The sequence below is a fragment of the Arvicanthis niloticus genome, chromosome 9, assembly GCF_011762505.2.
Source record: "Arvicanthis niloticus isolate mArvNil1 chromosome 9, mArvNil1.pat.X, whole genome shotgun sequence".
NCBI classification, from domain to species: domain Eukaryota; kingdom Metazoa; phylum Chordata; class Mammalia; order Rodentia; family Muridae; genus Arvicanthis; species Arvicanthis niloticus.
The window spans coordinates 77,222,731-77,235,320 of NC_047666.1; the positions used below are offsets into that span (position 1 = coordinate 77,222,731).

Consider the following 12,590-nt stretch of genomic DNA (forward strand, 5'->3'; position numbering starts at 1 on the left):
GGGAGGAGGGGGCTACACTGAGGTCTCAAGATGGTTCTGCTGGACTTCTGCATCTGATAAAACAGGTACTGAAAGCTTAGGTTTCCAAATAAAGGAGTAAGTTGAAAATTCATTATAAGCCTTTTTTCTTATGAGAAAAAAATGAAGACATAAAAATATTTCTCAGCTGCACACCTGTGATCCCAGCACTCAGGATTGAGTAACAGGATCAGGGAGTTGGAGGCCAGTCTGAAATCTCTCAAAGGGTTAATAGCCTCTGTTTATATGAGAAGGGAGGACTGTAGCACAGAAAAGGACTGGCATGGAAGTCTTCTAAATCTGTTAAAGCCATTGCAAGTGTTTTCCTACTGAATAGCTCAGTGTCTGTGATTTTACATGCTGAGTATGCCGTCTGCACCCTGACAGAGCATGTATGTGGGGGCTGTGTGCTATGGGATTGCTCTATGATAACTGCCTGTTTTTCTTACTGCCAACTGACCTTTTGACAATTTGCTCTCTATCCCTCCTTCCTTGATTGATGGCTACTAGAATGAAATTCTTTCACATCATCTCCAAAGGAACACCATATATTTGGATCATCAGGTGGGGTTTGTAGAATTTTCTTATTATGACACCAGTTAGAACTTACCATTTATAGTACATTTCCTGGCTTCTTAGATACTTCAGTCACCTTAATTAATTACATGATTTCTCTAAGAGACAGTAAAGAGCCCTGACCAAAAAAAGGCCTTTGTGAGAGTCAATGGGGTATGAGCACTGGGTCAGCTATATCCTGCTTCTTTCCTTGTATCTCATGACAACTCGTACATACTGAGGTGTGTCTGAGCTTGGGCTGAGCAGTGAAGGAATGAACACTGTGGAGGTCCTGTTGGCAGTGAGAGGAGAGCCTGTGTAGTATGCTAGGTTCCTAAGGAGAGCTTCAAGGTGGCTGGAATGGGCTTCCAATTGCCTGGGTGCTGTCTCCTCCCAGGGTAGGTCCTTGACAAGCACACAGGGCCTGTCTCAGTGCCCTGTGATTCTCCCCATTACCTCGTGGTGGGTGGGCAAGGGGGGTGATGTCTAGTGAGCAGTTACCGTGGGGATAGCTGAGACCCTGTGTCAGAAAGGCAAACACACCTCAAGAAGTGAAAAGCACCAACAAACAAGGACTGTGTGGATTTTAGGATGTTAGACATTGTTAATATTTAGTTGGCCTTGGTATCTTATCAGACATAATTTCTGCTAACAAATTAATTCTTTAATAAAGATCAAGCTAAGCTTATTTTGACTTGCCTTGAAATACATAGATTTGAATGTTTTATTAAATATAGTTCCTACAGGAAATGTTATAAGACAAATGCTTACATCTTTGAAAGAAAATGGTAAATTCAGCTTTATAAATTATTTCTATTTAAAGAGAGATTTTATGCCAGGAAAGCCCTTTGCAGACATGTTCAGTCACCCTAATTTTAAAGAAGCACACTTTTCTTAATAGGTAATTTATATACTTACCATTCGGTTTTGCCTTGATTTTGCCTATTGGAATGCTTCAGAAATCATTTTGTTATCTAAGTTCAGATCTTTACTGCAGAGACTGGACTAATGAAACTCAGGCATGTCTCTCAGATAAACATTGAAAGCAGTATAATATAGATACCTGATTCTAAAAATCTCCTGGGGTCTATAAGGAATAAACTGTCTTTAAGTTTCCTTTATACTATAAACTAGAGTACCTGGCACAGCTGCACACACCCATGCTCCCAGCAGTTCAGAAGCAGGAAGATCAAAATTTCAAGACTAACCTGAGTTACAGAACAAGACCCTGTCTCAAAAAAACCTTACCTAACTAGTAAATAAGCAAGCAAACATTCTGAGAACTTGTGGGAAAATACAAACATTGGCTTTAAAAAGCAGAAGTGTAAGCATGAATGAATCTGAAGTTACCTAGAATCATTGGAATAAGCCTAATGGTTTGCTGTGATTCCTAGTAATCTCAGTCAAGACTGTGGTGCAGTTACAGGGACGAACTTAGGGAGCTCCCAGTCAGATAAATGTGTTGTTGAAGCCACTACCAAGATGCTTTTTCAGTTCTTTATCGGTTTTCCAGAATGGCACAGATCCCGTCTCAGGCATGTGTGCCCCTCACTGGTCTCTTGACAGGCTGCTATGCCATACTGGTACCACACCCACTGGACGGCTTCTGAAATGCTTAGCATTCTAATACAATGAAATGAATGCTGGTCATTATGAGCTGTCAGCAGAGATTTCAAGTAATTTGCCTTGTTCTCAAATTCCAATAATTACATTGTTTCCATTTTAAAATTTTATGATAATGGGAATTATAGAAATGGATGTTGTGAGTGATACTTTGCATTTAAATATACTACTTCTGATAGTGAGAATTTGACTGTGTTAGATAACAATTAGAATGTAAAACTCTGACAAACAGAGGCTTATCTATATCCATGTGCATATAACCTTTGAGTTACCTTGGAACTGGGCAGATGGCTCATCAGTACAGTACTTGCTGTGAAAGGGTGCAAGCCATCCCGGGGCCTGCACAGGAGCCCAGCAGAGTGGTGCACACCTGCAACCCCAGCACTGGTGTGGCAGAGACAGCGATGCCTGGAGCAGTCTGGTCAGCCAGCCTTGCAAAACCAGCAGGCCTCAAGTCCCACTGGGTCTCCAAAAGGAAAACTTGAAAACCATGGTGTTCCTGAGAAACAACACACTGGCCCCTGACTTAGATATGCACATACCCACAAAAGGTTATCTAAAAAAAAAAATCTCTTCCTACATACATTTAAAAATTGCTTGTAGCAATGTATTGAAGTTAAATTTTTTTGAACTTTACTATGCATTGTATCTAAGTATAGCTGTACTGTACAGTAATATACAAATAATTATAATTTTAGTTTAATGGAACTTCTCACTCAGCTCAGACCTTTCCAGCTGTCTCTCTTGTTCCTGCTAGTAACCTGTTTGAGCTGACCAGGTCTATTGTTTTTGCAGGCACTATTAGGAGTCCAGGATTTATAGATTGACTCATCAGCTTTATAGAACCACAAATTAGACAACAGATCAGAGGATGATGCTCTAGGTAAATTTCAAAGTCAAAGGCATGCGTGTGCTGTCTGACTCTCCCTCTCCGCCCCTCCTTGGTCTCTCACTCACAACATTAAGTAAAAGCAGTTGATGCAACCTTCCTCTGGCCTTCTGTAGGTGCTACAGTCACCCACAGGAAAACCTTCATTCATTTAAATTCTATTCATTTCTAACATTAGTTATGGAATCTAGAACCAGGAGATACCCTGAGAGCTCTTTCTCTTCTGCTGCCACTGACATGCTGCAGCAGATGAAGCAAGCAGGAGACTGGCACGTCTCACACTCAGGCTGAAGATCCACTTATGGTCCTCATAACTTGAGCACGAGAGCATGGTTTCTCATTGCCACCTCTCAGGACAAGTGATCACTGAAGTGGCTTAAAAACCTGCTTAGCACAGGGTGTGGTGATACATGCCTTTAATCCCAGCACTTGGGGGGCTCCAAGTGACAGGGCCGTGGAAGGCACAGATATTGAGTTGTAGGCCTGCTGCAGTACAGACTTAGACCTTGTCTCACAAAAGCGAAACATAAATAATAGTAGCTATACACTTCTGTGGTAGGATTTCTACTTTATTCTGTAGTTCACTGTCACAGATGTTTAAATAGCTAGTCAACTACTTCAAGTCTGTATCTTTGATGATATTTTGTTTATCCTTTGAGAATTCCATACTTGTTTATGTTGTATTTTAATCATGTCCACTCCCCCAGGTTCCCTACAACACTCTTCCCTCCCAGTTTCATGCCCTCTTTCCCATAATGCATTGGGTCCCATCAGTGCTGCCCCTTTGATGGAGCTCATCTCCTTTGCTTCTTTCCCCCTTTCCTTTGTGAATTCCCTGTTAGTTATGAAGAGCAATGAAGAGATGGGGATTTAGATGCTTCTCTTTCCCTTAAATCTTCCTACCCACTTCTAGGTAGACAGTAACAACAGGATAGCATTCGCGGAGAAGACAGAGCAGCCCAGGAGAGGGCCAGGCAACAGGGGATGAAGTCAGGGACTAAATGAATCCTACCCTGTTTTAGCAGCCCATGTTCTAAAGAAGTGCTTAAATAGTTTAGGAGGAGGTAAGAAAGTCACTTTTCACACTGTGATTTTCTTTTCTATTTTTATTTTGTGTGTGTTTCATCTGCATGCATGTAGGCACAACATTGTGTCTGGTGCCCAAGGAGGTCCCAAAGAGAGCATCATTGTATCCCTTAGAACTGGATTTCTAGATGGTTGTGGGCTACCTTGGGGATGCTAGGAATCAAACCTGGGTCCTCTGCAAGAGCTGTAAATGCTCTTAACCACTGAGCTATTTCTCCAGCCCCCTAACTTCTAAAAGTAAACTTTCTGTTTTGTAAATGTTCTATAGTAGCATTTAGATTTTATAATACAGTAACTGTTTATAAACTGTGTTCTACAAGGGCAAGTGACTTTGAATGAAGTGTATAGTCCCATGATTGGATGCTGTAAACTGTCCTCCTTAGTGGGCTCTCCTTGTCCTCTCAAGAAATGATGACAGAAAAACCCATGCAGATAAGAACTCTGGCAGCTTTGGACAAGTAAGCCAAGGAGATTGGAAAAGGGAAAGAAAGCTCTGCCTGGTTGTGTGTGCTCAGCACTGCTCAGTGTAGGTTCAGGCTGAAATCCCAAGAGGAGGCTGCTATGGTCCTCCTCCCTGAGGAGATGGTAAAGGGTTCCTAACAGCTTTCCCGTGCTGAGCTCCCAAGCAGGCTCCATTCTCACAGCCAAGGGTCTGCAGCTTGCATTTCTGGTATGAGAAGAAGCTGCAAGGCAATACTTCAGATTGTGCTGCAGAAGGGAGGCATTTGATGGAGTAAACCGTGTTTAATCTGATTTAACCCATACATAATACATCAAAATATCAGTATCCCATAAGCATTTTCTATTTGACTTTTATTATTCTCTCATACATTATATCCTGATCGCAGTTTTCCCTCCCTCTCCCTCCCTTCTTCTTCCCTCCTCCCTCAGATCAACTCTGAAGGATGGTTTTGGGTGTTGGTTTTGGGTTTTGGGGGGATTTTTTCAAGACAGGGTTTCTCTGTGTAAGCCTGGCTGTCCTGGAACTCACTCTGTACACCAGGCTGGCCCCGAACTCAGAAATCCGCCTGCCTCTGCCTCCCAAGTGCTGGGATTAAAGGCGTGCACCACCACTGCTGAGGTTGGTTTTGTGTGTGTGTGTGTGTGTGTGTGTGTGTTTGTGTTTGTTTTTGTTTTTGTTTTTTGTTTTAACTCTAATCCCAAACTATTCTCCTCCTCCCCGGCCTCCTCTTCCCCCTTCTTTTTTTGTTTGTTTTGAGTTTTGTTTTGTTTTGTTTTTGTTTCTTAAGATTACTCTGTGTAGCCCTTGTTATCCTGGAACTTGCTCTGTAGACCAGGGTGGCCTCAAATCAGTGATCCTCCTGCCTCTGCCTGCTGGGTTGTGGCATTTAGAGTTGTTCTCCACCACTGCTCAGATGGGACTTAATGGCTCAGAAGGTGATGCCTTCTTACACATTGCTGCTGAATAAATAATCTTGTATCAACCTCTTACTCCTTTAAAATCTTATTATATTAATGTGAGCAAACATATGTGTGCATGCACAGGAGAGAGTTTGTGAGGCGGTCCGAGTCAGTTCTCTCATCTCCCCTTGGGTCCTGGACGTCACACTCAGGTTGTCCAGCTTGTCAACAAGTGCCTTTAACTTGCTGAGCTGTCTCTCCATCCCTTCATGGCTACTCTTGATCTCTCTCCTCTCCATCTGTTTTCTCTTTTTCTTCTTTCCGTTGGCACACAGTCTCATATGGTCAAGCAGACCTTGATTCTCCCACAATCTGTTTTTTGTTGTTTGTTTTATTGGGGGAGGGGGAGTTCTTCTGTGTGTGTGTCTGACTGTCTTTACTACTCCATCCATCTCTTCCCCCTCCTCCACTACCCCTCTCCCTCCTTTTTCTTCTCCTCCTTTCTCCCTTGGTCCCTTTGGAGCCCATGACAGACCAAAGTATAGAAAGTATGGGTAATATATAGGGTAAAATGTCTAAGCTCATTTCTGGGCTATGAAAATCTACCAATCCCCCCATCCCTCCCTTCCTTCTCCCCCCACCATCAACCCTATATAAAGCCTGCCTCTGCTCAGTTCTCAGAGGCAGTCATCCTCCTGCATCTTTCCCAATAAATGTCTTGCGCGAGGTTTGCGAAATATGGCCTTGCAGGATTTCTTGGCTCCCTATTGCCAAGATACTATTCCCTTCAGAGCTGCAACACTAAAAGATACCACCAAAGTTCAACTTGATGAGTCAATAAGGTGTATTCTTACTTAGAGGAATGTGGGTAAGGGGTTACTTCCAGGAACAAAAATGACTCAAATACAGCTGCATCACTCCAGCTTGGCTGACATCTCACAAAATTGTGGAACCCTGAGCTCACTGCACAGCCTTCAGGCAGCTCAGCAGGTTGGAGAGCTTCCTTTCTAGATGCCTCTGCTGGTCTAAACCCCTTCCAGGCAGCTCAACTTGTTTCTGTTTCATCCACGCAGCTCAGAGAGGCTTTTGCAACTTGGCTCCTCTGAGAGACTCTCACCCTTTATTGTTTACACTGGCAGGGAAGGGTCAGGTAAATCTGGTCAGTTTAGGAGACTTCCTCAAGCTGCTTTGAGTTGTTCACCTCTCTTTAAAGAGCTTTCCCATAGGATGGAAGGCTTTAGTCTCCCCTCCTTCTACCATGTCTGCTTCTCTCTCCTTTCTCCCCACCCTGTCTTTCTCTTTCACCCTCTCCCTTCCCCTGGCTGGCTCTTCTCCGTCCCCAGCATATGACCTTGGAAGGTGAAGCCCCTACAGTTCTTGACTAGAATAGGACATCAGAGTGGCAAAGTTCTAAGACAACTAACTAGACAGCAGGTTCATTAGAATTCTGAGTATAGACTTAATACCCACTTGTCAGTCCTCTGATGTCTTAACAAGGCCTGTCCAGTGCCTACATGATTGTAGTGATTGTGACTGATTGATCTGGTCCTTGTTGATACCTGTTTCACCTGTCTTAACCTTAACCACGGAGCTCCTTTCCCTCACATTCAGCTATGAGTTCATCTCAGTTCTCTGCTAGTTACTGTGTCCTTTCATGTCTGTCAGAAAATAGAGCTTGTAGTGTGACCTTCCTTGATGTGGGCTTATTTATTTGCAAGACATTTACCTTGGGAAATGGTACCAAGGTGAGAGCAAAGAGTGACAGAGAATGACAATGACAGGTTCCCTAGGCCTCACCACATTAAATATTGACAAATGAACGGAAACTCAGAAAATTATTCACAGTTCATAGGAGAATTACCCAGGAGAACCTAGGGCTACCCTAAGACTGGCTACCACTACTCTGAGGCTGTGTTTACATACATAAACACTGGGTGGGTTCTCACGGGCAGGGTAGTTGAGCTTTTTTTTTTTTTTTTTTTTTTTTTTTTAGTTTTTTCTAGACAGGGTTTCTCTGTGTAGCCCTGGCTGTCCTGGAACTCACTCTGTAGACCAGGCTGGCTTCAAACTCACAAATCTGCCTGTCTCTGCCTCCCAAGTGCTGGGATTAAAGGCGTGCGCCACCACCGCCCGGCTGGGTGCATTCTCATAAGGTACATAAGGTACATGAGCGCTTGTGCATTCTCACAAACAGGGTGCGTAAGTGCCGGGTGGGTTCTCACATTAGAACAGGATCAGCTGAGAATGTGTGTGAGGTGGAGTGCTACTTTCTGGAGTTCTAATAATATGTTTTAGTTCTCCAGCATAGGCCTGACGTTTCAAAAGGGGAACTTTCCATCTGTAGCTCTCATGTTTGACAGAAACACTTTTAAGCAAAAACTAAATAGTATCCTCAGGACAGTGAGAGTCACTCTGGCCAAGGGCTTTTTAGAGCAGTCTGCCCCATGACTGGATCGTTCTGTCTACACAGAGATCCTCAGGTTGCACAAGAGTTGCCTGGAAATTATGTCCAGTGTGTATATGGGTGAGGGACCACTACTCTAAATAGATTTTTTGATTGAGAAACTAGATTTTCCTGTGCATTGAAAGGCTTTATCATCTATCCTATCATAAGATGAATAGTCATTAATTGGCTACAGAGATGAAAGTGAAATCTGGTTGCAGGGCTGCAGTCAGGTTTTTCTGACCTCTAGTACAGGAGAGTCATGTGCTTTGCCAGTGCAGTGAACCAAGCACACCTTAAATCCTGGGGGAACAGAAATCAGTGTTTGCTAACATATAGATGATGAAAACCACAAATTGCAACAATAAACAGCAGGCCTGTCAGCCGTTTCCTCTGGTCTAAAACTGCTTGTCCTTTGAATGCTTAGCTAACTGCAAAGCCTACTGCATGAAACTCTGCTTTCCTAAAAGCAGTAATGAAGTAGCATCTTCAGCCTACCATGGAAGGAGCTAAGGAGACTTACTGAGAACTTGCTCAATAAGTTTTATTTTAAATGTCCTTGAATGATTCTACATATGCCATTATACTGTGAGAAAATACAAGGGTTATGAAAATGTCTATCAAGACTAATTTTAATCAAATGTTACCTAAGTGATAAAGAGATTGGGTATTATATAATTTTAATATCCATATAGAACTTCAACTGTTTTCTGACTAGCCTTATAAAGAACTGCGATTTATGTCCATCTTATTACTGAATAAGATTAAACAATTACCATTTTTCTCTTTCTGAATTCATAGGCTGTCCCCCTCTAGAAAGTTTAGATTCTTTTGTATATTAATGCTTTATCACCTAACATGTAAAAGTAGCTGTTAATTGGATATATTGATTAAGGTAAAAATGTGGATGTAGCACAGTACGGTCAGTAAGGTTTATCACTTTTGGTGTATTTTATAGCGTTAGATCCTTGCTTGAAATTGTTGGTATACATTAAGTCTGTGCAACCATGGGGTGAAATGTGAGCAACTGCACTGTTAGGAAGATACTAAAGTAGAGGATATATTTACAGTGTCGTCTTTCAAATCTACCTGTGCTGTAAACTGATGTTTGCTGTATGCTCCTCCTGATTTGAAATAGATGAAAGAAAATGAACCTATTATCACCATGGTTCACACAATGATTGAGAACTCGGCGCTAAGACCACAACTGTACCAACAAGTAAGGTCTTGGACTCTGAATGACACCGCATTGTCATCTGCAAACCCTCAGTGACAGCCTTGTCTCTCCTCAGATCTCCTCATGACATCAGTGTTTTTACCTTTTGTTTGTTTGTTTGGGAGCCACACTTCATCCATGCTCCAAGATGCTGTGGTACCCTTAGCATGGCTTTGCTGAGCACTTGCCCTTGAATATTAAGTGTGCCATCCTCCTAAAGCTTTTGTGTACATCATGTGGTTAATAGATACTTGGAGGTCTGCAGTACACTTAGCAGGAGTTACTAGGTTTCCCTGAATTAACTCTGAAGGCATTATAAATGGATTGCAGGAAGAAGGATTCGTAAAACTGTTTCCTTTTAAGCTAGCCCTCCAAATCTCTCCTGCTCCAATGTTAGTACATTATCGTTTATGTGGGAGGTAATTGCAAGGTTTTTGTATTGATGGAATAGAACCTAGCCAAGTTGTAACACAGCAGGGCTGTTGGTTCTCCTGTATTATCATGCCTATGTACCCACCAGGGTAATCTGCATACCCTATTTTCTTTAACTCACAAGGTGTCACAAGGGAGTTAGTAGGCTTTGATTTAGGAATCTTGGTAACCTGCAGATCTGCAAAAGAAGTCACCTGTTTCTCTCCATTGTTTCCAATTATTATTTATCCATGGTCTAAATGTTCCTAGCTCTGTGTTCAACAGCATCAGCTTCTTCCACTTCTGCACCCTCCAGCCCTCTGGGCAATGGCCTGTTAGAATATTTTTAAAACATAATGAAGAGGAAAGAATTAACTCACATGAAAAATGAATGTAGATCCTAATTCAAATGTGAGAAGCATCGAATAAAAGGAAGCCTGTGAGCTTGCACTAGCCAGAAAGGTCCAGGCGCCTCCGTCTCTGGAGTCTGCTTGTAATCAGGTAGCAGGACTATGTGATACTGAGAGATGAGGCCTCTGGAGCCCAGCTTTCAAAATGTTTGAAGTGAGTTTAATGACTGGACCATCTTTAATTTACAAGAGATAATCAAAATACTAAATATTTAAAGTTAAACAGCTTTACTTTAAGAAAATGGAAGTGGCACCTTACTTTTTTTGTACGTGTACATGTGTGCATAACCGTCTGTGGCACATGTGTGGCAGTCTGAGGACAGCTTGTTAGAACTGTTCCCTACTTCTCTACTCTGTCATCCGGGATCCAGCTGAGGTCCACAGGCTCAGGCAAGTACTTCACCCACTGGGCCATCTCATGCCACCGTGGCTTTATTTTGAGACTGGGTCCTGCTTCCCTCTAAGTGCTGGGACTGTCTTGTACGCATGAGCCACCAAGCCTGGCTGCAATCACCTTAATTTGTATATTCTCTTAGGTAGCTTCCTGAAAACCCACCTAGACAGTGGGTTTTCTCTGAATTGACTGAATGAAAAGATCTAAAGTTTAATAGTAAACAAGTGTGAAGTTTTTATTTTATTATTTTATGTGCTTGCACAGCACATGTAACTAGTGCCTGAGGAAGCCGAAAGAGGGTATCAAATCCCCTGGAGTAGACAGAACGGAATCCCAGTCCTCTGAAAGAATAGCCAGTGCTCTTGCTGAACTGGCTTTCTAGCCCCTACAAGCAAGGGTTCTTAAAACCTCCTGAACTCACCTGTTACTCTACTGACTGACAATACGAATATACCACACTCCTTCTACCATAGGTTTATAATATGGTGATTGTTAGTGAAGTTTCTCACCTAATGAATAGTGCTGAAAGATACATACCAGCTAATGCCTGTACACCTAAAAGCAGAGTCTGCTTGGTGGGCTTTTGTTTGTCGTTTTTTTTTGTTTTGTTTTGTTTTTTGGTTTCGTTTTGGGGTTTTTTGTTGTTGTTGTTTTTTTTGGTTGGTTGGTTGGTTTTTTGAGACAGGGTTTCTCTGTGTAACCCTGGCTGTCCTGGAACTCACTCAGTAGACCAGGCTGGCCTCGAACTCAGAAATCTTCCTGCCTCTGCCTCCCAAGAGATGGGATTAAAGGTGTGCGCCACCACTGCCCAGCTGTTGGTGGGCTTTGGGTTGGTGGTTTTATGAGTGTTTTTCTTTTTCTGTTTTGTTTGTTTGTTGTTTTGTTTACTGTGCAGCCCATACTGGCCTGGAATTCACTATATAACCATGCTACCCTGGACTCAGACATCACCGTCTCCCTGCCTTCTCAATGCTGACATTAAAGATTTAGCCCATACCTGGCTGTCTGTTGTACATCAGGTCATCCAGGATCTGAATCAAAGTGATCCTGAACTAGTAGTGATCCTCCTGCCTCTCCCCCAGCAGTGCTGGGATTGCAGGCATCTATTACTCTGCCCATTTTTGTTTGGTACAGGGTTTGAGCTAAGACCTTCATTAATGCTAGGTACTCACTCTACCAACCCCAGCTCACTTTATTTTTAGTTCATTGGATAATACATTATCAAAAAGTAATTCCAAAGCCAGACATGTTTCACACCTATAATCCCAGGCACTTGGGAGTAAAGTAGAAGGTCTGGTTTGAATTCAAGGCCAGCTTGGGCTGCAAAGTAAGATTATATCACCAGAGGGGGTGGGGGTGAGAAAAGAAAGCTGAAGTTGGAGCCAGAGAGATGTTTCAGTGTTTACAAGTGCATACTGCTCTTGAAGAAGACTGAGTTTGGTTGCCAGAGCCCAAATGTGGGGATTGAATGTCCTTTCTTGGCACCTACACTCATATGTGCACACATATATAAAACACAATTTAAATTTTTTCCTGTTAATGTATGTGTGTATATATATGTGTGTGTGTATATATATATATATATATATATATATATATATATATATATATATATACATATATGTGTATATATAAATATATGTGTGTATATATGTATATATATAAATGTACATTCAGGAGAGAGACATCACAAACACAAGGGATTTTAAAGGTTGAGTTTTGTTACATGTTTTTGTATGGTTGGTTTTGTTGTTATTGTCATTTGCTCATTTTAGTTTTGGATTTTATTTGTTGGGAAGGGTTGTTTTGCTTCTTCTTCTTTTTGGACAGGATCTCACCATTCACCATGTAGCTCTAGCTTGCCTGGAATTCACTATATAGACCAGGCTGGCTTCAAAGATCCACCTCCCTATGCCTCTTGAATACTGGGGTTAAGACATTCCTACTGTACCCAGCACTAAAAATTGAATGTTAACATAATTTTATTTTTCATTAGTGCCAAGCCAGTTTTAGTGAAAGAGAGAAAAAGAAGCCAACATTAGAAGACTAAAGCACTTATCAGTTCTACTGGATTCTGGGTTCCATCCCCAGCACAGCTGAAGGGAGGGAGAGGAGACGGTGAAACCATGAGACGATAAGAGAGGCTTGGCTGCAGCCCTAAAGACAGGCCAGCCAGATAGATG

General features: G+C 42.2%; 1 protein-coding gene across 34 annotated transcripts in view; it reads left to right on the forward strand.

The window, feature by feature from the left end:
- The window catches only part of Plekha5 (pleckstrin homology domain containing A5), a 165,763-nt gene that overhangs the window by 123,763 nt on the left and 29,410 nt on the right, over nucleotides 1–12,590 (forward strand). For 22 of the 34 annotated variants that reach the window (XR_013112706.1, XR_013112708.1, XR_013112707.1 and 19 more), the window contains 2 exons: nucleotides 529–582; nucleotides 9,115–9,195. The exons of 6 other annotated variants lie outside the window; for them this stretch is intronic. Coding sequence is in view for 24 of the 28 variants with exons in the window: in XM_076940722.1 (XP_076796837.1) it covers nucleotides 529–582; nucleotides 9,115–9,195 (135 nt within the window). In the remaining 4 variants the exon portion in view is untranslated. Of the gene's footprint in view, nucleotides 1–528; nucleotides 583–9,046; nucleotides 9,092–9,114; nucleotides 9,196–12,590 lie in introns of those variants that run through there. 6 more of the 34 variants (XM_034511514.2, XM_034511516.2, XM_034511518.2 and 3 more) reach the window with 2 other exon arrangements.